Here is a 26,789-nt window from a genome sequence, read left to right on the forward strand (position 1 = left end):
GAACCTAAATCTACTAATATATAGACATTGACATGACTGGCCAAAATGAAATGAAGCAATCAATGTAGGACTAAAAATCACTTGGAAAAAACATAAATATTTTAGATTTAAGTCTAGATACCTAAAGATGTCAAGCCATAGATACAAATGTCTATTTGTTTAAAATTGAATGAAATAAGAATGTGAAATATAAAGCATGAACTGTTGCAGAAGATTTTATTTTTCATAAAGACTTCAAATTGATTATGCAGATACCTACTCTCCTAAAAGAATAGAATTACTTTGATATTTTATTTATGTTGCAATTCATGAAATCTTTGAAATAAATCTAATACGTCTAGTTATTGCATATTTATAAGATATCTATATGAAAATCCCTAATAGATTCAGTTGTCTGAAGCATAAAATTAAATTCTTGAGAATTTTATTAATCAAAATATATACCATTCAATATGAATCAAATCAATATATAGAAGGATATGGATTAAGCGCCTTAGTGAATATTTATAGAGAGAGTTATAAAAATGATCCTATAAGTATTTATAAAGAGATCTGGATCTGGATTCGCTATTGTTGTAGTTTATATTGATGATTTAAACATTACTAGAACTGCTAGAGAGCTTTCCAACATTGTAGATATTTTAAAGAAAGAAATTAAGGTGAAAAACTTAGGAAAAACAAAATTTTACCTCAGTCGCAGATTGAGCATTTCATAAAATGATAATAACATAAAAAGATATTCTATATGGATAAATAAAACACATCCATTTAGTATACTAAAGAATGTGAAGTCACTTAATTTGAAAAAAAAAAAAAAAAATCTATCTCGAGATGATGGTAAAGAAATTCTTTGTCCAAAAGTACCATATCTTAGCAAGACATAGCTCTTCACTGTTGGTGGCAATAGTATGAAAACCACAATTGTTATGAAAAATAAAGTAAAATATATCAATTGATAACCTAAAGATGGTTAAAATTGTAAAAAGAATACAAATTATTATTTTTTTTTTATCACCTGGCCTTATTTTGAAAGTAAAATTTTAAACATAACCATTCACCAATGATTTAATCTTATGTTTATTTACAAAAATATATGTATTGTATTTTCATTATATATATTAGCCAATGATCGTATTTACTAAATCCACCAATGTGACTGTGAGACTAATTAATTTAACAATTGATTGTTCAGGACGCAAGAAATTCCATCAACATGAAAACGACATGTCAACGGCCTCCCTCTAAAGAACCTTGTGTTGAAGAAATAGAAATACAAAGCTTTAAAAATGCAAGTGGAGACTATAAAATATTAAAATTCAAGGAATTATTTGATTAAATAATAATTAAATTGTTAAAATTAATTATTAAAATGAAAAGAAAAAGTCGTTTGGATGATTGCCGTTGGCTTTCCCGCGTTTTTCAACCGTAGAAGTCATAACTAATACAACAAGACAAATACATAATACATAGGAATCTTAGCATCAACTCTACGCCCAATTGCTCATTGATACCCCTTAGCTACTTCATTCTATGCCCCGCCTGCCCACTGCAAATAATATTATTCTTTTAAATAAACAATTAATTAAACGAATTTGACATCATTATTTTTTTTTACTTGAATTAGAAATTTAAATCTTTTTTTTTTTTGAATTTTCAAATTGCATATGAATAGTTTTTACTTTTAGAATTAATTTTACATTTTTTTCTTTTTTTTTTTTGTCATAAAGGAAATATTTAAACGAAGAATACTGCTTTAATTACCTTTTAAAGTGAAAAACAAATATGGTACGTGAAGTAAATAGCTCATAGGTTCGAATTTTGACTCAGTTCATAAAAAACCCGTTCGATAAGTTTAATTAGCCAACTTAAGACTTGTTCAATAAGTTTGAGCTTCAACTTATAAACGAGTTATAAATTTTATTCTCACTATAAAATATAAAGAAGTTGAAATTAAATTCATTTTCAAGCTTGAACCTAAACTTGATTTGAGTTCAAACTCAAACTTGAATATATCTTTAAAGAGCCGATTTTGAACTTATCAGAAACTCGATTAGGCTCGGCTCAGCTTGTTTACGCTAATACACTAAATTACTAGCAGCACATGAGTTGAATATTGTGTATCTCTTGATTGATTTTACCAAGTGAATAATAATAATAATAATAATAATAATAATAATAATAATAATAATAATAATAATAAAATTAAAAGAGTGATGTAAAACAGTCAACAGAAAGCTAATAATAAAATTATTACATTCAATCATTCGTTGATTATGGCAGAGAGACATTAATTGTCCCTAATGTTGATTTTCACCAAGTGCAAAATATAGATTTGTCTTTTGGGGTGCAATTTCTTGTAATTAAGGAAAGATTCTCCTTAACTGGTCAAAATTATTAGTACTAGTTTGTTTTTAATGTATTGTACTAATTATTGTGATTAAGAAGTGAATTGCTGAAATTTGAAGAATGGTATTGTGATTGTTCTGTAAATAGAATTGTGAGATGGCAGAGGGAAAAGGGTTATCAGAAATGTATAGAAACACAAGTGAAGAGTTATTTCTACGGTCTTTAATGGAGAGCTCAATTGGGATGCCTATGCCATCCATGGAGATGTTAGGTTTTAAGAATATTTCTTCTCATCACAATTTTCGCACCGACAGTGAAGAGCTCTTCAAGAGCTGGCTCACCAATGGAGAGGCAAGCAATCATATTCCTTTTTTACTTATTTCTTTTTTATTTTACAGAACTCATAAAATGAAAAATATAAGTTATGGTATATTACAGATAAACTGTTCTTCATTCAGTTTTTTCAGTATAAGAAAATATAGTTTTTATATTGCAGAATCATGGGCATAATTCATCAAACATAGCACACCGAACCCGGCAAGCATCAAGAAGGTGAGTAGAGTTAATTGATTGCAGCTTTTTTATATAATTTGGGTTAATTTCTTGAAATCAAAATGTAAAATCTGAAGGGTGGATGGACGTATTAATTAGATTTTTTGTCGAAATCTCTGCATTAGTCTACAATTACATTATTATAATTGCAGGTTATCTACTGAACTAGCTGGTTTGACTAATCAACAACCTGGGATTGCTCTGCAAAAGAAAAGAAGCAATGATGTGCTATTTACACAAAATAATCTGGAAGCTGATGGCTCCTCCGGTGACCTCAATCAGCTATCAATGAGGTGTCTACTAGCACCTTTCTGATGTTACATAGTCTCGTTTGGTTCGCGGTATAGTATAGAATAAGGAGAGAATAGAATATCTAATTCTTTTCATTAGCTATTCTTAGCTTTGGTGGCTCAAATTTAGATGCAGTACATTTGTAATCCTAAGCTCTAGATATGCAGTAATTTATTATATGTAATAAATATTTTTCAAACTTAAAAGAGATAAATTTTATGCAGAGCAAAGAAGAGGCATTTGATTCCATGGAATAACTATTATTTTCTTTCCTATTCCAATATTCCCCGAACCAAACGAGGTCTTAGTTTCTGAAGAGAGTACTTAATTTCATTTGTCTTTCTTTTTCTGGTCACAATTGTTATCAGGAATGCTGTTGAAAAAAGTGTGCAGGCTAGTAATTTGTATCTGGCCAAGGTTTGTTTTATTTTGTTTTCTGCAGAAAGATGCATTTTGTTATCTGCAGATGTATATGTATCTGATAGATAATTTCTTTACTTTCAGGCCTGGTTTCACAGTTCACAACCAATGACAAGAAGTCGATCCTCTGAACTCCGGTAAAACCAATATCATACACAAGCTCATTATCATTCTATAAAATCATTTCATTCAAATTTTATACTAATACTGATACAAAAAAGAGCTTTTCACAAAAGATTAAATGAAAACATCAAGAAAGTGAATAAGTTTTATCATCATTCTATAGTATTAGCCTTTTTTACTTGTTTTGCAGGAAGAGATATGCTGCAATGCAAAGTACCCAGACCACTTTAGGGCATGGTGACAACAATTTGAAAGAAGAGTTTGCCAATCCAAATGGTTTCAATGACCTTCCTATGAATGGCACTGCCAACCATTTTGGTGCTTTCATGTCTCCATCCAATTCATCTTCATCTACTTTCAACACTTCACAAATAGGAGAGGTAGATAAAGTTTCTTCTGTTGTAAGCATGCTAAAAGGTACATTGGAGCGCAAGAAGCTCGGTAACCAGATTGAGAAAGAAACTGTTGAAGATAGTGCTAATGCAATTTATTATGGCCAACAAGTTACAAACAATGCTAGTTTTCATCAAGGACAAGGGAAAAGTATTAATGACATTACACAGACATTTCAAGAAATATCCTCCGGTGAAATTAAGGATGCTGGAGTTTTTCAAACAGTTGAAGATCTTGAAATGGAAGGTTTTGTAAATCCTATTCTAAATCCGATTCAGTTCAGCACAATTTCTCGAGAACCTTCTCAAAGTGAATCATCTGCTGCTGCACCAGTCGTTTCATCTGGTTTCGATGCATGTGATGGCCCTAGTAATTCAAGTCAAACTCTAAGCATTTGTGAGAGCTCAAGGAAACAAGTTGGAAACAATTTGAGTTCAGAGAATGGCTCTAAAGCTAAAGGTATGCACTTCATATGCTCAAGAAACACCTTATTGTAATTTGTCATAAAGCCCAAGTCATTGCTTAAATCCAGAAAATATCATAATTTAAGCAGCAAGAAACCTATGCAAAATGTAGGCATCTGAGAAACAGATATCCATTTTTACCCTTTTGAATTTGACATTTCAGTTTCAATTTAACTTGAGTTTTTTACATTTTAAATGCAGATATTAGAGAACGGATAATTGAAAATTTGAAGGATGATAGAAAGGTATCTACACTTTCCTAGATGGTGAATAAAGCATTCTTAATAAATGTTTAATTATTTCCTCAGTTCCTTTTTTTTATTTTATTTTATTTATTTATTTATTTTTTGATGTCTTAGAGGAGAGGGCTAGTTCGATATGGATCTGTAACATCAGTTGATTCAGGTAATCAATTTATCCTTAGATCTTCGCCGGCATGAGGATTCACTCTCCCACATTAGCTGCTAAAAGAGTTAAAGCTTAAGCCTTGGCATTCTATATGAAAATGGAAAACAATGTCATAGTGATCTGAATTAAAAACTGCTAGATATGTGTACGAGACAAATGTATGCATTTTGAATAGGGTTGTATTCTATAGTTACGATTCTACCATATATGTCTTTTTCATTCTGTCGAAAATCGATTTTACAGTATATCAATTTATACACAGTATGCTCAAGTACTGCATAAAAAACTATCAATCGTGCAGATGCAATAGTGTTAGTTATTATACAATCAGATGATACAATCTGACCAACAGAAGTTGTGCAGTGGACAAGGGGGACACGACTAAAAAGCGTAGGGTGGAGCGCTCGAGAAAGTAAGCTGAACTATTATCCTTTGATTATGCAAATCCACAATTTTAGAGTCTTTAGAGTCTGTTATTAAGTTAATAAACATTGACTGATTTCCAACCCTTTTAGCATCAGGACTGAGATATACGTTAGTGAAAATTATAAAATTTAAGGAACTAAGGCTACATTTGGTATACGGATCATGGGATGGAATAAGCAATTTAAGGAACTATATCCTATGTTTGTTAGACAGAATGGAACAAGGGATGACATGTAATGAGGGAAGGAATTCTCATTCCTTGTCTATTCCCTTCTTATTCCTATATCCCCTGCTTATTCCTATATCCCCTGCTTACTTATGCTAGGGATCCAGAATGAATGTGGAGCTGGGATTCCATTCCATGTAATAAGCATAGCCTAAAGTCTTTAATAAAGAAATAACTAAAGGACTAAAATGCAACTAGATTTTAGGTGGCAAAAAAAGTTTAGTGGAAATTTCATAATTTAAAGTTTTGAGCCAGTGAACCTCAAGGATGAAATTGCTAATTTTGAAACAATAGGAACCAAAGTAAAACAAACTGAAGTTGAATGTAATAAAGGGAAATACTATTTTGTGTCTTAAGATGAACATGGTTGGTGGTGATGCAGAATGGCAGAGGCAAAGGAAAGGAATTCAACACCAGCAATTCCATCTGATATGCAATCTGTCTTAAAGCGGTGTGAAAATCTCGAGAAGGAAGTGCGATCACTCAAGCTTAATTTGTCTTTCATGAATAGGTAATGATAATAGTAATGGATTAACTATACAATTTAATCCTTAATATTTCAGAATCAAGCTCTTAAACTTGTTTTGAAGGAAAAAGTACAAATTGACTTCTTGACTGCAAATATCTAAACTTCAGGGACTAAATTGTAAAAAAATCAGAGAAGTTCAAAGCCTTGATTTTTTCTTATTCCCAGTTTTTAGTACTGATTTAGTTTATATTATGCAAGATCTAGTAAGTTTTGATTGCATATGCTCTTTTTTTTGTTAAAAATAGAAATGCTTAACCGGGGATTTGTGTGTTTATTAATAAATTTTCAGGAAGGATTCAGAACAGACCAAGCAGATAGAAGAGCTTCAGAAAAGAAATGAGGAGTTGACTGATGAAAAAGAAAGGCTTCTTGAAGAGATGGAGAGGATGCTATCAGAATCAGGCAAAATGTAGAACTCATCCAGAACAAGTTGCAGCAATTTTCAATTGTCTCACAATATACATTAAGATACTAATTAAATGTGTGTTAATATAATTTAGATTCTGGAGAGAATGAGCTAACTATAAGGATGACAAATTTCTATATAAACCAGGAGATTGAAAATTTCTATTAAGATTGCAGTGAACAAATACACACACACATACACAGAATATGGTTATAACTAGTAAGAATATGGTTATTTTCTTTATTTTCTTTTAATCAATTCCTGAACCTAGAATAAAAAAGGACACTAAGGAGTACATTATAGTTGTTTCCATATTAAGATGCCCTATACTTTCGACTATTTTCTCCATATAAGTACATGGGTAACACAAGCTCTCAAGAGAATTAAATTTACATAACTTTTGTTTTTGAGGTTTGAGCCTATGAATTTCTACTCACAGTAAAGCAGAAACCTTACATATATAATACATCAAGCAAGCATCTAACTTATATCCTTGCTCAGTGAGGCCATATCCCGCAAGTCCGAAATCATTAAGTCTGAACAGAAAGAGAATCAGCACTTGCAAAAATGGATGTCAATTGCCGACTTAGTAATTATACGCTCGGTATATTTCGGGGATACCAAGCCTTTTTCCATACTGGATTAATAACCAACCAACAATAGACAAGTATGCCAAAAGAAAACAAGCACGCTTGAAGAAAACCATTTTAATGGTTTTCATAACCATCTGTGCTATGTAAGTTTGAGACAACCGGAATTTCATATGATGCAGAAATCTTATACAGCTGATAGAGATTAAGGAAGTTGAAAAACCAGTAACAATGCCAGCTATTGTTTCCCACCTCCAATAGTTATGTTTTCCCTTCTTCCGATCGAAGAAAGACTTTAAAATCTTGACAGACCTGGAATATATAAGCAACATTAAACTACCAAAAAGATGACAGATGAATATCATTTACATGATTTTGCAACTCAACCACTTTCAAGGAACATATGAAAGTTCTTAATTCAATCATAGGACTTTACTTTCACTAAACATTTTACATATACGTACTCTGGCTTTCAACACATCAAATGACAAATGAATCACTTAAGACTGAAAATAAATGTACATCTGTAAAATATGGTCACCTATACTAGCATATAAATGGGACAACTAACTCATATTAGTCTTAGAAAAAATGCACAAAAAACCCCAGACATCATTTGTAAATCATCCATATACATATTTATTACACATTTAATATTATGTGGATAGTCATAACCTTTAACCCAAGTCAACCCTAGCCCGGCCATTTACCCTGTTAAATAATTAAATTAGCATTGTAGCAACTGTCTGTGGAGGTGGCAGAGACATGGTTGGATGATGGTGGCAGCAATGGCAGCAGCGGTGGTACGATGGTGGTTGTGGTGTCGTCGACAGCAGCATAGTAGATAGAGAAGTGGTCATACTTGTACAGTTTCAGTTAATAGTTAAAACAGTAACCGATATCCAAAACTTAACCTTAACTAACCAATGTACCAATGAATTGGCTGGATTTTGACCCATTTAATACACATCTTAAACATAAATGACTCTTCATAACCCATACTGGGTTGCAGGCAGGAAATGCACATGGCTCAACTTTGCTACCTCAAACACCATATGAAGTGGTGAGATGAGATACATGGGGTTCACAACAATGAGCAAGTTTTACAAACGTAGTGGTTATTAGCAAGGAACAAAATGATCAGCAGACTGAGTTAGATGGCGACTAAGGGTGTACATGAGTTGAGTCAGGCAAGTTTACTACATGCTAGCCCAACACATCCTAATCAGTATGGACAAGATGGAAGCCAAACCCATCAAAAGATGACCCAGAACTAGGTAACTAAGGATCAATGGATCACATCGGGCTTTGGGTTAAACGGACTAAAGACAAAAGCAACACAGCAAATATGAAACTGTATCCAAAGGTAATCTATTGTATTGGACTTATCTAGCCTCAAACATAACTAGCAATTAAGGACCTCACAAAGGGGTCACAATAAGTTGAACAGTTGCACTTCAGAAATTATAACAATGTATTTTATAATTAATTTGTCCATTACCTTATCTAAAGTATGAATTTTTGTTTGATCAACTTTGGAGAGAGAGGCACTATCCCTATGAGTTCTTTGAAGTAATCAACTATCAAACACCTTGAGTCCAAAATCTTTAATCAAGCCCCCAATCTCACATTCAATCAGTTTTCAAGTTGTTAATATGTAAAAGATGAAGATTACCAAGAACAAATACAATTTGCACAACATGATCACGAAAAGAAACCCATACAAATTTTGATCTTGAGATAGATAAAATAATGCAGATAAATTGAGAACCTGATACGTCTAAGGAGTTAAGGGCATAGAGTGTCAATGTGAAACTCAGGATACTTAGATCAGTGAGGACAAGTTGGGACTGAACTTGAGGATCTCTTGCATTAGAGTTGTGTATTAAAGAGAAACAACAACATTTAGCATAAACTAGGTGTATTTGGTGGAACTTCTAGGTAGAATAAACTATTTTACTGCTCCATTCATCTCTTTCAAATCTCCCATTTTCCTTTAATATAATATCTCATTTTGCTGAAATTTTCTTGTACAAGAGGGAAAAAGGGGGGAAAAAGTAAGATAAATGGAAAAGCATTGTCAGAGGCAGTACTATTTGACAGGTAAGAAGTCCATTTAGTATTTTTGCAAGAGATTTTGGCCCATTGTACCTAATTGAAAAGAGAATTTTGTCGAGCTTTAGATTGGAAAAAGAAAATATTGGACAGTAAATAGAAAGGTTAAAAAAAGTTTTAAATGCATTAGACCAATGATATCCAATTATAAAATTGCTAAAACACCAAAATAAAAGTTGCAAAATTACTTATTTAGCTATATTAATTTCCTAATATGCCTAAGCAAGACTATCAAACTGGCAGTTTCCTAGAGAACAGGCCTTTGTAAGTGACAGAAAAAAAAAAAAAGACTACTAGGTGAAGGGCATTATTGTTTTGGTTGTCTAGCAAAAACTTATAAGCATGAAAAAGAAAAGGAAAGAGAAAGAAAGAAAAAACAGCCAACTTCCCACAAGGTTGAAATCATGAGAACAAAGGACGGACAAAAATGTAGAAGATATCATTTTTCCTCTCTAAGCTTATGTTCATTTTGGAGAAATAACTTTTTCTAAAAAACATTATAAATATGCAATTTATTTTAGAAAATGTTTTCCTTGTAAATATTTTTCAAAGAACTTATTCTCCGCTGTTTAATTGTAATATTGAAAATTTTATGAAACAATAAAATTTTTAATTTATAGACTACAAAAAAATTTAATATTTTTATATAATAGATTATTAAATATGAGAAAATAAAAAACACGTAAAAGAAAATGATTATTTGTGATTGTCACTGGCAACTGTAGGTGGCCACCACTGGTTGCCAGTGACCGGTGGAGATTGGTGGTGGATCACAATGGAAAGATCATTCTATCTCAATGGAAGTATGCAAGTGATCTTCCAGAACGAGGACAGTTGGCTGGCTCAAATCCAGTTTCTGCTCCTACTAGAAATAATCAGGTAGCACATGCTGGTTAACAGTTCATGACCCTTCACTTTAACATAGCAATAGTAAGGGGGAATAAATTCTCTCACTTTACAAGGCCTTAAATATCTGTTAAATGTATTTTTATGTTTATGCTAAAGGAACTATAGACCATGGTTTTAGTTTCATAAATCATCTATTACTAATACATTTGTCTGCCTAAGGCTTAGTTCGGCAACAACTTTTCGTATTAGATGCCACTTTTATTATTTATAGTGTTTGGTACCGTAGCTTTTGCACAAGTGTTTAGAGTTTGAGGGAGGAGATTACGAAACGTTATGCCCTTTAATGTTTGATGAAACACTAGTTAAATAGCTATCAGTTACTAAAACAACAGATTTTGCCAACAGACCCTAAATACTATGGTGCTGATTGGGCAGGTTTTCTGGATAGCCTTTAATCAACTAGGGGCTTCTATATTTTACAGGTAATAATTTAGTTATCCAAATAGCAAAGAATTAGCACACAACTTCTAGGAGTATGGCTGAATCCGACTATCAGGCTTTTCAGCCATCAATAGTAGGCAGGTGCATTCCCTATTGGACGACTTGCATATTGAAACTAGCTATAGTACAACTGTTTCATGACAATGTTTCATCAACCTCAGTAGTGGCTGATTCAGTTAAACATGCTCAAGCAAATCATATTTAAGAAGGATACCCACTTTGTGTTAGAATATGTACAATGGTGACATTGTTGTTAAATTCATTTATAGTAAAGACCAAATGACTGACATCTTTGCTAAGGGATATCAACCGCAGGCTTCCATCAGTTGAAACATAATTTATGAGTCAAGTCCACTCTCAGATTGCGTGGGTTGTAGAGATTTCTTGTATTTATATTTCAAATCAGACTAGATTGATATAAGTGTGTTTTGTAATCCTATCACATATGTTTGAACTGATTGCACAAGACAACTAATTCTCTTCAGTTTTATTTTTGTCCGTATAAATCCAGTGCACTAAAGGCTTAGGCCCATTCAGTTTCTTTTGCTTATCAATAAAAACAAACATCAATTATAATGAATAAAAAAATAAATGAAATGAAAAAAAAATTCCAGATTAGAACATTAGAGTTAGAGAATAAATCAACTATAGCCAATATCTTTGTATAGACTTTACAACAGATACAAACAGGCCTGTACCCAACCACATGAATAACAAATTATATTAGGCATCATTAACCAAAACCCATTGACACCAGGCAAGAAGGTAATGAATAAATGTGTCCCAAAGGATTTGATGGAAATTTTCCCTAAAGTGCCCAAAGGATATAGCACAAGTTAAAAAACACAAAAAAGATAAACCATTCTCTTTTTTCAATTTTATTTATTTCAGTAGTTTCCTAAGCATCAACAAATAATAAACAACACAATAACAAATTATATTAGTTATCATTGACCAAAGCCCACTAACACAAGGCAAAAAAGTAATGAGCAAATGTGTCCCAAAAGATCTGTTGGAAATTTTCCCTAAAGTGCTCAAGGATAGACCACAAGTTAAAAGTTTCAAACATCATAAATCATTCCCTTTTGTTCCATTTTTTTTAATTTCAATAGTTTGCTAAGCATCATCAACTAATAAACAACTGACACTAAATGGATCATCCAGAGCTATATATATACATAGTAAACAACTGAGACTAAATGGATCATCCAGAGCTATATATATACGTAGAAAAAATGACAGGAAAACTGATCTAGAGGGGGAAAGCAATCCACTTACATGGAAAAATAACGTCGAATCATCTCAAGACTAGATGGATCCTTTGCTTGACAAGGGAAGAAGCCATCAGGATATAGGGTCACTTTCGAAATGCCAGATGTGTACCAGCAGTCATAAGTTCTATTTACCTGAAAGGAAGACATGAACAAAAGACAGAAATAAGCGTTACAGACCTAAGCAACGATTTGATTCTAAACTCTAAACTCTAAAGAGGATCAGTCGCGCATCTGTCTAACAACCTAATAAGCATACCATTTTAGCAGATGTCACAAGCTTGGAAAAAAAAAATTAAATCATGAAAATTGAATGTTATTGCTATAAATGAATGAGACTAGCAGCTTTACAACCCCTACCTTAAATTTATCTTTGGTCAACCATGCAGCACCAAAATTAGGTCTGCAATTTAGAGGAAGGGCCTCATTTGGAGCTTCTGCAAATGCAAGTTGTTTCTGACCCAAAGAATGATCTTTATATTCCACCTGTTATTGCCAAAAATCAAATATTATTAACAAATATACACTGGCTCTAATGCAAAAAAATACAGTTGTAAGACTAGTGCAACTGTGCAAAAGCAATGTCATTAGACTATATAAGAACAAGAAATGTACAAAGGGCCGTTTGAAATAATAAACCAATGCAGTCATAGAAGTGTGGGTTATATAAAATACCTTGATGGTATCATTGTTCTTAAACTACTTAACATGTTATGATGGAAGTCTTATTTTAAATTCTCATGTTATAGGAACAGAAAGTATGCTACCTGAAAATTTTAAATTCTAATTTAAAGCTATCGAAAAGCATCAATTCCGTATGATGCCATGATGGTTGGATTTTGTTCAAATTTACTCCAAGGACGCAGATTTGGGTTTGGGAACATGATGAGCTACAGACATTACAAGGTATTACTGGAAGGGTTGACAAAAACAAGATAATACTGCTTGTGACTACGTAAAGAAGGCACAAAAGAAGAGGAACAGATGGTTTGACAAGAAGACTGGACCAAATGTCTCAAGTCCAATCCAGTAAAGGACGAGGAAACCATCTCAGCAATGTGGTGAACCACCTCAACCAATCTCCCACAAAAGGGAGTTGCTAGTCGAGTAGAGAGGACCACTTGACTACAAGGCAAGTTGAAAAGTTACATCAAGGATGGCAACTCAACGAGCAAAGCAAGAACTATACGGACTTGAAAGTGACAAAGGCATCACCTCATTAGGTGAGGGGGAGAGTGCCGTAGAATTGCTATAAGACCTCTTCTTGGAACTTGATCTCAAGTTCTCCCACTTTGATTTATATAATGTTATCTAGGATATTCTTAGGTGTCCCAAAATATTCTAGAGGAATCCAGAATATCATAATCCCCTAACTCTCTATGTCCTGTTATGAGTCTGTCATCACCAGCCCTAGAGTTCAGATCCACCCTAGTACTGGCCAATGCAGATTCTTCAATACCACCAATTCATGTTTTGCCAGTTAGGAAAAACCCGCTCCTTTGCCAAGAGTCCATAATCCATATATATCATGGTCATAACTCAAATTTGATATTGTTTTGCTGTGTCTCTAATAAACCACTAGTACAAGAATGTTGCTACCACATTGGCCAAAAGCTAAAAGTCCAAACAGCTAGTAGCCAGCCACCCAAGTGTTTATGTTCATGTTCTTTCCCCACCTAATCTTTTGATATGGGACTAACAGTGCGGTATTCCCTCGATTCAAATTGCCATCCTGTTTAGAGACCCTTTCTCCTTATACATTTGGCTTTGGGTTCCAACTTCCACCATTATAGCTAACATCAAGCGTTAACCCCAATATTCAATCCCCGATTTGTTAGTACACTTCCCTTGTGTGGCCCATGATTCAGATTGTGGCAATTCCAGATTAGCTCTAATGATAATAATAAAACCCACTGTCCATAGTTCAGATTTGGCAATTCCAGATTAGCTCTAAAAAACTCACACAACCCATAATCTTGACTGAGGCAGCCAATTCAAAGTTAATTCGTATTCATTCCCAGTGGATTAAATATAACATAGAAGGTTTGTTTTCTATTACACTATAAAGGTATGTTAAGTAGGCAAGCACGCACTACAATTTATTTACTTATGTCAAAAACCCAATACAAATCCAAAAAAATTATTGAAGGAAAAAGAAGGAAAAAAAATATATATATACAGTCAATTTTGTACATTTTTGCTTCAGGCTTGTTTCATTTTTTTCTAACAAAGCCATGTTTCTTTCTGTCAACAACTAAGGGTCTAATACTTTAAAAACATTAGTTGGTGCTAGCATGTTGCTAACATGTCAGAACCTTAATTGCCACATTGCACCACTAATCCAATGCCACATTAGCAATGGACTAACTGTAGTGAGGCAACAGACCCTTAGTTGTTAACAGAATGAAACACTGACCCCTTTTTGTTAAATAAATAAATAAATTGTCAGGCCCTAAAGCAAAAAAGAATAAAACCTCAAGTAACCCTTCATTAAATTTATAATGCAACACCTGTTTAACTTGTTAACATGCCTAGACCCACCTGACAACACCATAAAACCTAACACAAAAAACATTACAATATAATTAGTTGTTTCTTTTTAAATTTCCTTATTTGTCTATTTTGAAAAGATTTTCAATCTATCCTCTCCTCCAAATACATAACGTAAGGCCATAATAGAAATTTATATAATTTTGATATTAAATTTTTAGTATTTCTAAGTTTAAAAAGAAGAAGATTTTTTGTATACCATTGAAGTAATCTATGGCTTCTTTTATTAATTTGTTTTTTCTTTTTAACTTTCCTTCATTGTCTATTTTGAAAAGATTTTCAACCTATCCTCAGTTCTTCCAAATGCATAACATAAGGCCACAATAGAATTATATAATTTTGATATCAAATTTTTCAACAAGAAGTTTTTTTGTATACCTTTGAAATAATTACTCTATGTCTTCTTTTATTACTTTGTTTATATATCTATGTAGAATATACTTCTAATGCCATTTTCAATTTTCTTGAATATCATCTATTAAATTTCTAAAAAAATTGAAAATATTTTAAAATAAAATAAACATATAAAAAAATAATTTGAAAATTTAAACATAGAAACTAAAATTTCTCCAAAATGGCTGAGTCATGTAAATATGCACTTTAATTTTCTATCTAAGACCGTTTTCTTTTTACAGTTACCGAATTTGCTTTCAAATTATATAACACAATAATATATTCTAGTGTGTGAAAGACACCCACTAAAATTTAAAAAAAAAAAAAAAGGTAAAAAGAACACATATGTAATGTGTCTGTGTATTTTAATTTATTTCATTTAAATTTAAAAAAAAAAAAAAAAAACTTTGCATTGATAAATACAAGACAATTTAGGAGTAGATAGTAAATTTTGAATATGTGTTTCCTCCCCAAAAAACTCCAAATAAAAATGCCACACAAAAATATTAATATAGAAAAACATGCAACATACATTTCATGTGGCATAAATAAGAAAATCAAACTCGTTAAATGCTTTCACATGGCATTTTCTTGAGAATTCTTGGCCTACTTTATATAAATATTATAGATACTTAAATACATTTAATAGATTTTAAATGGTTTTCATAATTATATCAATTGCTTCATAAACATGTTGATTTGGATTGCCAAGTCAAGTTGTTATATGCCATGATGATCTCATGTAAAAACCATGTTCACACAGTTACTATATAAATACAATTAACCTAAATAAAAAGGCAACCACCACAAGGTCATGGTTCAAACACAAATTCTACCATTAAGCTTATCTTTGAAAATCAAATCGTCATGTCCTTGCTAAATCATAACCTTTTTTGTCCTCATTCATGTTATGATTCTAATTGCAAGGACTGGGACTTGATTCAATGCGAGATTTTAGGGTGCAGTTTATATGGGCTTTGGCTTCTCCAACCTCATGAGCTAGCTTTTGTGCTGTGGCTCTCCCAAGATTCGTACCATTTTCTCTCATTAGAGTTAAAGCCCTCAATGTGGAAAATTATATTGTGTAGTATTGAGGAAAGCAGGAAGAGGAGTGAGAGGGCCATCAAATCATGCCAAGTGAATAAGAAGAAAAAGAAGATGAAAGAAATGGGGTAAAGAGCAAAAAGGTTCACCTAGGTCTAACTACTGTTCCACCTAATCTCATTCATTAAGAGAGAGAAAGAGACAGGTTCAACTTGGATCAGAGACCCAGAAACCTTGTGCCTCAGGGATCACACCTCACCCAAGGTAAGTTTAATCAATGCCGTAGGGCCTAGGTTTACTTTAGCTGGTGCCTAGGTGTGCCTATGATTCACCTTCAACAAATATTGCTAGCAGTTTGAAAAGCCCTTTGAAACAATTCAAAGAGTACTGACATAGAAAGTATCCAGCAATTCCTTACTATTCATCTATAATTTATAGTTCTAATACAAACAAGTAGAAGATATAAAATGATATCCTTCAACTATTACACATGGAACTTCTGCACCACAAGCATGAATGAGAATTGTAATGATCAGGCGGCTTGCAAACTACTACCATACTTCATCTATAACCAAAAATAACTTTTTTTTAAGCTGAAATTTATATCAATGATTTAAAATCCATATCCACAAAAAAAGAAACTGCAGATCAGAAATTCTATCAAATGATCCAAAAATATAGAAAGAACTCACATTTCCATTCCTTGTTCAGGGGAAGAACAAATATTTTAAAATGAAGAGATGATCTTGAGAACAAAGCATATCACCTCAAACACTGAAGCCCAATAATAGTCATAACGACATCGAAATTTACTTCTGTCAAATGGATAAAAGACATGCTTGGCTTTATAATTCAACAATCCAAGTCCACACACCTTAGATGATCTAAGATCCACACCTAAAAAAAAAAAAAATAAACCTGTTATACTTGGCATTTCAAAATAAAATAAAAGAAAAAAGACAACTGAAACTTTTTTTTATTATTATAACTGAGACTTATTATATTAAGGTTTACACAAAAACATGAACGTGCAGAATGCCATAGGGATTATAATATTTCAACCAGAGTGAAGACATGATCCAACTCTAATAAAGGCATTGCATAAATGTGATTAGAGGCCCACGCCAGCAGAACATGTTTGAGATAGATGGAACAACATACAGTAGGCTTCATTGAATTTGTCTTGCCCGGAAATTTACGCTCAAGTCAATAACCAATGACTCTTTTTATTCATATGATCAGGATGACTTTGAAATTTTGCAAGTTGAATATGTAGTCTATTCTACAACTAAGATATTCTTGAAGCTAAGATTTTCCCCTTTTCTATCTTTTCGAAATAAACTCAAACAGGCAATAGATTTTAATCCAATAGAGAAACATACCAACGAGAATTATTTTCCAACTCCAAGTTATTTTCTGAACAATATATAAGCATCTAGGCAGTTTTATAATTATCTAGGGAACCTATTTACTTTCTCAGGCTTTGATTAATGGAGATACGAATATTAGATTTGAAAGTTCTCTTTCCTCTCATTTTCTTCTTTGTCCTTCTTTCCCTTTCCTACTACAGTGCCTGGTATACTATTTTCAACTTCAAACACGGCCGTCAATTTCACCAATTTCTCAAATCAGCTCTAATGGAATTCTCTAACCTAAATTCCCCTTCTTCTTTAATCTTGATCTAAACTACATCAATTACTTTTTTGTCTGAATCTGTTCTTCATTGAATATTTGCATTCAAAAAAACAAAGTCAAAGCACCCTGTTTCTACTTCAATTTCCCCTATTGATAGGAACAATTTTTCCCCCAACCAAACAAAGTGATCAAATGAAAAAAAGATGAATTTAAACAAAGCATAATATGAGAGAGACTTACTGCTGGAGACTATCCTGCACTGAGAGGGAACAGAGATGGGAGTGGTAATGGATAAGTGAGTGGACAAAATTGCTACCAATCCGATAAATAATGATAAGAAGAAGAAGAAGGCGAAGATTGGAAAAAGAAGAGCTAAACTCAATCGTAACAGTACATACTTAAAACCCTTCTTCCTATCTTCTGGGGTCTCAATTTCCATCTCTCTTTCGTCATCAGGATCCATTAATAGCTTTTTGATCAAAACAGAAAATAATTCTATTTGAACTTTTGGAGGTCAGCGACCAGCCACCGGAACCATTTATCCGGTGATCGGAAGATTTTTGTGTCTGAGAGAGCGCCAGGGGGCCTCTTTTATTTTAATTTTTATTCAAGGGAAAAGGGAAAAGGATTGATACTTTGAGAGAGTAGACACCTTGTGGGGCCCGCGTAAAATTGGAGTCAATGGACAAATGGTCCATTAGGACTTGCATCTTATATAAAGTCAGTTATATGTATCTGTGCAATTGTATTTTTAATTGATTTAGATTGATAATTTTAGAGGAAATTTTTTTTTTAATCACCGGTGTACTCTATTAATAGGAACCGTCTAATTCGGCCGAGGACTTAATCACGTATAAGGCTTTTTGACTCTTCATGCAGATATTTTTAGTGGGTCTCGAACCGAGAGCTCTTCCTACATATTTAGCCTGCATTGACAGTCTATAAGTAATTTTAAAGGAAATTATTAATATATATATATATATATATATATATATATATATATTTGCGTTTCTTTAATTTAAAATTTTACTTAAGTATTTTAATTAAACTAGTCACATGCCCCTTGCATTGCTCGAACAGTAAAGAATCTAAAAAAAATTATAAAGAATCCAAAATAATATTATGAATTTACTGTTGCATTCTTAAATATTGATGTGATTGCTTACATAAATCAATTAGATTCCAGCGCCATTAGAAATCTATGATTCATTTAACATTACAAAGTTGAGATGGGAAATAGTTTAACATCTGTCAATCTAAATATCAAAAAGAATAGATATATAGGAAAAGGCACCGATTGAGAAAAAATCCTTAACTTTAAAATAATATTAAGGTTATTATTCAATAATATTATTAATTGCATTATTATAAAAAAGTAGCTCAAAAGTTCTATTAGTAGTTAAAAAAAATTAATTGTGTTATTAGTTTTGTTAAATATTGAAAAAAATCGAAGAACTTATCATTAATGTTATTAAAAATATTAATTTTACTTCTATTACTATTCAAACTAAAATAAAGAAAAAATAGAAAAAAAAAGTGTCAATCAGGACTTTAAAGCTTTAGATTTAAGTCCTGTCAGCGTCTAAATTTCTCTTTTCATATATTTAGATAGATAAACGATGAAAAGTGAAATTATATATATTTTTTATTTTCAATTAATAAACTGAAATACTTACAGTATAATAAAGGCTAAAACTATAAAATTACCCTCAATCTTACGACATGTTACAAAATTACCCTAATTTGATATTTATATCCCGAACACCCTAGTTTGCAAACGTAAATATATTCACTCTAATTTTAATTTAAAATTAGGATTTCGAATAAAATAATATAAGCATACAACCCATAACAAAATCTTGGGTTAACTTAATCCCTGGTATAAAACTCCCCATTTTGACTAACTAATACCTCAACCACTTCCTCTTTTCCCAATTTTCATCTCCCTCCATTGATCTTCACTCCATACGGGGAATTATTTTTGACATTTTATCTAGAAATCTCTTTCCTTTTCTAGTCAAATCAACAATGATACACCCTCCTTTCTATCCTGCCATTAAAGAGGAAGAAGAGCAAAACCAGAAAAAAATAATCAAAAATTTGTTGAAGTATAGAAGTAAGGACAAACCAAATTAGTATTTCTGCTTTTGATTTCTATAATGTGAGAAGATATACTGGTTTCCAAAAAAACAAAAAATGGAGAGTTGATGATTTAAACAGTTTGGCTCTGTTCAGCAAGATCGTTTAGAGTAGTGTTTAGTGCTTTAATTGGGTTAAAACGCTGTTTTAATTAATTATTGTGTTCGAAAATATCACATATATCATAACATTTAGAGTTTGAGGCAGTGTTTCATGAAACATTATCTTTATTAATATTTAGTGTTTTATAAATTTTTTAGTCCGCCTATATCCATCACTTGTTTTTGTCTTATTTTCTATGACTTTATCATTTTTTGTCTTTTATATTAACTAGCTAATCAAATACTTATTTTTACTGAACACTTATTTTAAACCACTATATAAATAACTAACCACTAACAGCTAATATTTAACTGCTAACAGCTAATAAAACAGTTAACAGCTACTACAATAACTAACATCTACTAGAACCGCTGACATTGCCTAATAAAGCCTTTGTAAAGAGATCCAACAATAATGCCTCTACTTCTCCCCACTTTTCTTCTTCTTCTCTTTTGATTGTTTTCTTTCTTTTTTTTTTTTTTTTTTTTTTTTTTTTTTTTTTTTTTTTTGCTTGATCTCATGGATTACTAGGGAAACTGTTTAGAATATCTTTTGACAGAGTTTTTTAAAGTCACTCATGAAGAGGATGAAGTAGCCATCGGTTTGGTTAATTCCTTCTATGCCTTGTTTCTCTTACGATTTCAAAAGTGCCACCGATTAAGTTTTTCTTTTTAACCTTATATTGAAACGGTGAATTTTGAGTATAGGTTAAGATAACCCAAAGTTATGTTGTGGGTCCTATATTTATATTATTTTATTTTAAATCCTAGCTCCAATTTAAAACTGGGGTGACAATATATCTAACTTTGCAAACCAGGGTGTTCGAGATACAAAGGTCAAATTATGATGATTTTGTAACATGTCACAAAGTTGAGGGTTTTTTTATAGGTTTAGCCTATAATAAATTATTGTAGTTAATTCAACTAACATACCCCTTTCATCTCATATATATAGGTCCAGTTTGACTTTCACACAGATTGCAAAAATTAGTTAATGTAGTTAAACTATTTTTATTTAGTATTTTTTTTTCTAAAATAGTCTTCTACAATATTAAAAAATTGTATGCACGATTGAAAATATAAATATATATTAAATAGGAGTATATTAAGAAATTAAACCATAAATGATCTTTTTTTTTAAAAAAAAAGACTATATTTTGGGGCAAATGAAAAAGAAAAGCGAGCTTATGTATGGGACGAAGAGAGTAAATATTTATTTTTTATTGGGATTCTCATGTATTCAACTAAAATGTATTCACGTAAAAGTCTAACATGCAAGTGGTTTTTCTCAATGGCTTTGAGTGCTGTATATGAACGGTGAGCGACGACTGGATAAGGATATGACAACCATGGTGTTATCAAATGATGAGATCCAGAGATAGCTTTCAATACTTCAGCTAATGCAGATTTCCTCTATATTATTGACTATGTCTTGTTGGTAAATTGTTAATTGGGAGAAGAGTTAATTATGGTGCTATGAAATCATCATGACAACTCTATGGCAGTGAAGCCGCAACATTTGCATTGCTAAAATTGAATCCAGTATTTTTCCTTTTTAATTTTTTCAGCAGGTTGACTTGAATCAAGTTTAGAAAGGTGGTCCTTGGTCTTTTTTACAAACCATCCTTTGGTCTTGCAAAAGATCCCTGAAGGAGGAGATCCCTCTCAAGTCCCATTGCACTTTCATTAGTTTTGAATTCAAATATATGAGATGCCTAAAGGGACAATCTCTAAAGTGGTGGCAAAACAACTTGGTGAGTTTCTTAGAGAGTTTGTAAAGTATGACTCAAACAATGATCTCTCTTGTTGGAGGACCTGCATGTGTATATGGGTGAATGTCGATATTCATATACCTTTTAAGAGGTGGAAGGAGGTCAGGAAAGCTGATGGTACCTTGACGAAGATCAACTTTTGATATGAGCGGCTGCCAAATTTTTGTTACTTATGCGACTGTTTAAGCCATGGTGAACATGTGTGTGAGCTCCTTTTTTTTTTTATGATCTAGTAAACAAGCAAACTCTGTCAAACTCAAATGTCTTGTTTTTGTTGCAGGATAAGCAAGGGCAATAAACTTAACGCGCTGATTTCGTTACTACATTATTTTTTCACCAAAGTTTTTCAAAGCTAATATTGCAAATCAATTTTCAAATTTCAAAATAAAAGGCCGGACTTCTAGTTGTTCTACCAATCCCAGTGATATCTCTATAAGCTTAGATAATGAACTAAACCGGTACTTGCATTACATCCAACTAGATATTACTTAGGTTTTAGATTGAATTAAGTTAAAATCTCTCATATTGATCATGATTTCATGATATTTGAGTTTAAATTATGATTCTTCTTTGAGTATTTATCATTCTGGCTATAATTATTATACTTTTTAGTGACTGGAAAACTTTCAGCCACCATAGACAGTGGCTCTGCAATTGGCCGGTGAGGGTTTTCTATGGCTAAAAAATTTCAAATACTGAAAATATTGAGTCTAACCCATAGATTGCAAAGGTGTAATTGGTTTTGCTATCTAACTCCATTTAACCGCAAAATCACCAAATGACACAAATTGAAAATTATGTTTTTAGGCCGAAAACATCACAGAAAATTTATTGTATGAATGCTAAATAATCTCAGAATGACTCTTATTGTTAGAAATGATGTGAACACTGCTTAGGCTAATTAAAATAGGTTTGAATTTAGTTAAACGGTTTAGAAGCCGAGAACTCTTTGAAAAATAATGAAATAAGAGTTATTAAACATATTAGATAACCTATATTAGGTGGTTTAGTAAATGATGATATTTATGGCTTTCGTTAGCTAAAAAATGGAATTACATTGTGGTTATATAAATAATTATTATAAGGAAAATGAAGATTGTAATATATATTTTAGAAGTATATTTATATTGTTGAATATTAATAATAATGATGATGAGACATTGGATCTCCGGATAATTGATGATCATGACGAATGGGACTAGTTGTTGTGAATTGCTTGATGATAGGCTTTGCGAATTAATTGTTGAATTGTGGTTTTAAAAACAGATGTTTTAGTCCAATTTATAGGGGATACTCCGTCAGATTTTCGACATAATTTTCGTAGTTTTAGAATACATAAAAATTTGTATCAAATAACAACATTTACAATCTAAAAGCACTTCTTTTTAATGTTTGATACTATCTTTAGATCATCTCAATCTTTTCTCGACCTCATCGAACCATAACCAGTAGTATATTTGTATTTTCTTCAACCACTGTGATTAGTAATATGTAATATATAATCAAATTCATCCATGCATTTTATTTAACACTGTTACATAGTAATTCAACATTTATGTAATATCTCTTATTTAAACATAACTATGGATGCATCTTTATGATTATATCGATTGAATTACTTAACGATGATGCATGATTTTGTGATTTTGTTGTATTATAATATTGTTTGCATTGTGCGAGGTGGTTGGGATGATGCATAATCACTAGTGTTTGCCTAAGAGTGTAGGAGGCTCGGTCTGTGGCCCTGAAAGCAAGCGGAGTTGCTCGGTCCTAGAAGTGTGAAATTTTGAAAAAAAAAAGAAAGAAATGTGAGTGATTCTAGGCGGACTAAACCACTCAATATGTGATTTAAATATTACTGTTTGATTACTTGTGATTTGATCCTGTTTGTCATTGTGTGAATGCAAATTTGATTTTGTAGAAATTCTAGGAACTTATCATACACTTGCTTGCTTGGACTGTATGTTATATATTACTATTCACTGAGTCGAGGCACTCACCCCTGTTTCACCTGATTTTCAGGAATCCAGATTACTGCTTGTACAGATGCTAGAAGCTCTATTTTCTTTCTCCATAAAGCTACATAGTATAAAGTCTAGTCAAATAATAGGGTCTTCATAATTGAAATTCTCTCATTATTATTTTATGTTTTTAGATATCCGCAATTATAGTAGAAAAGTAGCTTATGTATTAAACTATCCAAATAATGTGTGAATCCTAAAATAATGATTTAAAACTTATAAATGAAATATTGTGTTTAATATTGACTAGCAAGTTCCATAAATACTCTTATGAATGTTGATAGAATGATCGTGAAACAAGTTCGGGATATTATAAATGTAGAATGATGATGTTGTTATGAATTGGGCGTCGATTTAATCCTTGATTGTTTATGTTTGAGATGGACTTGCCATGTGTATGTATATATATCTACCTATCTATCTATACTATATATAAAAGTGAAAATGAGGAAGAATAATGAGATTGCCGATATTGTCATTGTGACATTTAAGTTATCCTAAAATAACTTTAGTTTTAATCAATTAAAAAATTTTAATCTAAAAGTATATATAATATTTATATAATTTGATTGGATTTTTTTTTTGACTTTTTTAATAGATAAATAAATATAGATAAGAAAGTAGTTAAAAATTTTAAATTTTTACTATTATTATCTTATTATATCTAATTATATTTTATTTCATTATATGATTATGTAAATTATTAATAATAATTTAATAATTATTATTTTTATAATTTAGCTTCAATATTATTATTTTAAATAATATATGAGTAAATGAGGCATTTGAAAATTTTTATATTTTTTTGAATTTATTTTAAATAAATATATCTAGATGATTCAGATTTGATTTAAAAAGGGTATGGTTAAATTTTTTTAATTACAAATAGCACTCTAATTTGGTTAGCTAAAACATAAGATAAAAAATTATTATTTTTAAACATCTTGAATTTAATTAGTTATATTGATATCTTATATAATTCAAATTCTATTTCTATTAAAGAATATAATTTTATTAATGATTTTTTAAAATGCTTTCATGATTTTGATTGGCTAAAAAAATAAAAAAATAAAAAATATTTATAAATATTTAATTTGATTTATTATATGACTTTCTTATTCTATTGTTAACGTATATTTATTTATTACAAGAGATTACAATGAAAGTTATTACCAAAATATATAAATTAATTACAAAATGTATAATAGAAGCTATATGATGATTTTTATAGATCAAAATCGGTTTTTCCTTAAAAAGCAACTAACGTATAATAAAAACCGTATGAATCAGTACATTAACATAGAAAAAAAAAATTTACTGTATACATAAAGTGTAATATAATTTAACCACTCAATTTAAATAAAAATTTATACTTTAATATTATATAAATAAAAAATTAAATGAGCATAAAGAATGAATATATAACGAATGTAGTCAATGTGCAATGTACATTATAAAGAAGATTAGTATATATAAAAGTTTGTATGGTGAATGCCCTTTTTGGGCTTAATGAATATTAATTTGTATTAGAAGCTTATTACGGGTCTCGATGGCCTTAAGTCTACCTACCCCTAGTGCCGATCCGGCTTAACGAGTCATGACACAGGTCTATTCCTTTGATCATTTTCTTTGGCATAGTTGCTTTGCCTCTTTTTTGCATAGCCTTTTAATCAATGTTTAAATTTTGAAAACTCTATAAATAAAAGTATTTTATTAATTTTTAATAATAATATAAAAGTTTTGCAAATACAATGAGATGCTAGATATGTGTGTGTTTGCCGTATTATTATTTCGAGTTTATTTTATGTTTGCAACAGTTTCAAGAGTTTTACACTTATTCAAGTCTTAGCATAAAAAAATGGGTGACAAATAATTATTAAAAATAATTGAGTATCTAAGGTTGTAAATATGCTAAACCGAGATATAGTGAGTTCGAGCTTAGAAATCAAAATTCAGGCTTGATTTGATAACCATAGAAATCTATCAAACAAAAACGATATTGTTTTAATGTAAATTTAATTAATTTTAACTTGTTGAACTAATTTGTGATCTTAGATTGTCTCAATAAAACTGACTCATGAGCTTGGCTCATAAAATTGGCTCACGAGTCAATTTGCAAGCTAATGAGTTGAACTCAAACTCGGACTTAATAAATTTATTGAACGAGTTTTTTTGAAGATGAACTTCAAAAGCTAACAATCGACTCATCTCATTTGCAACCTTACGAAAATGTAAATTTTATATATTTAATTTAGTATTTTTAATTTTTATTTAAAATAAATTCAATAATCTTTTTTAGATCATTCTAAAAAACTAAAAAAAAGAAATTATTTTTTATATCGATTGCGATCATTTTTGTGCCGAAGTGAATTAGTGGGTGGTTATCCTCACATACCTATCCAAACTTAAATCAAAAAAAAAAAAAAAAAAAAAAAAAAAATCAAATGTCTAATTGTGTACGATATAAGATTTCCATAAGTAAATAACGTGGGACATAATCGGTATTTCATAAAATCCACTGTCTACATAAAAGATTTTCCAAAAGCCAAAACAGTCTTTTAGTTTCCCTCTCAAAATCGTGGCGCCTCCTTTTTCTCTGCTAGGGTTTTTCAAATCTTTCCCTTGCTCTCTTTCAATTCCTAAGCGAATCAATCACTTTATCCTAAATCTAAAACATTCCAAATTTTCCGATTAATTTGTTCTTTACGGGGACGATGAATCTGTCGGAGGGAGCGATAGCCAAGATAACCAGCGGCGGAGCAACCGCCGCAGAACTGAAGCCAACGTTGCAAGTGACGGAGCTGAAACAGGTGCAAACGAAGCAACCCCAACAGAGTGACCGTTTTCGGTTGGTGCTATCAGATGGGTCTCATTTACAACAAGCCATGTTAGGCACTCAGATTAACCATTTGGTTAAAGATGGAAACTTGCGTGCTGGTTCTGTTGTTCAGTTGATTCAGTATACTTGCACCACTGTCCAAGGCCGCATGTGAGTATATTAATTAGAATTAGAAGGGTGATTTAGAGTCAGTTTTCATTTAATTATTTGTTTTTATCTAGCAAATTATTTCAATTTATTAATGAGGTATTTTATTGGGTCTTATAAAAGTTTTTCCCTTTTTTTCTGATGATACTATATTGGAATGTTTTTCTGATCAATAATCCCCATATTTTTGTCTTCTTGGTTTTTTTTTTTTTTTTTTTTTTTTTTTTTTTTTTTTTTT

At 31.3% G+C, this 26,789-nt stretch overlaps 2 protein-coding genes across 2 annotated transcripts; one reads left to right on the forward strand and one right to left on the reverse strand.

Moving 5' to 3' along the window:
• Window positions 1-2,287: 2,287 nt before the first annotated feature.
• On the forward strand, window positions 2,288-6,746 carry LOC105632667 (protein CYCLOPS). Its single transcript, XM_012215111.4, has 11 exons — window positions 2,288-2,697; window positions 2,843-2,898; window positions 3,051-3,191; window positions 3,558-3,606; window positions 3,694-3,746; window positions 3,923-4,584; window positions 4,791-4,834; window positions 4,949-4,994; window positions 5,361-5,409; window positions 6,032-6,160; window positions 6,468-6,746. The coding sequence occupies exons 1-11, from the start codon at window positions 2,503-2,505 to the stop codon at window positions 6,589-6,591; spliced, it is 1,548 nt and encodes a 515-aa protein (XP_012070501.1). The 5' UTR covers window positions 2,288-2,502; the 3' UTR covers window positions 6,592-6,746.
• A 45-nt stretch (window positions 6,747-6,791) lies between these two features.
• LOC105632666 (exopolysaccharide production negative regulator) lies at window positions 6,792-18,207 on the reverse strand. Its single transcript, XM_012215110.4, has 5 exons — window positions 17,773-18,207; window positions 16,664-16,794; window positions 12,271-12,396; window positions 11,918-12,045; window positions 6,792-7,486 (listed from the first exon to the last, which is right to left on the reverse strand). Exons 1-5 carry the CDS (start codon window positions 17,993-17,995, stop codon window positions 7,171-7,173), a joined length of 924 nt encoding a protein of 307 aa, XP_012070500.1. The 5' UTR covers window positions 17,996-18,207; the 3' UTR covers window positions 6,792-7,170.
• Between the last annotated feature and the right edge of the window lie 8,582 nt (window positions 18,208-26,789).

The sequence above is a fragment of the Jatropha curcas genome, chromosome 11 (assembly GCF_041381405.1).
Source record: "Jatropha curcas cultivar XTBG-Jc1 chromosome 11, XTBG_Jcur_1.0, whole genome shotgun sequence".
NCBI classification, from domain to species: Eukaryota; Viridiplantae; Streptophyta; class Magnoliopsida; order Malpighiales; family Euphorbiaceae; genus Jatropha; species Jatropha curcas.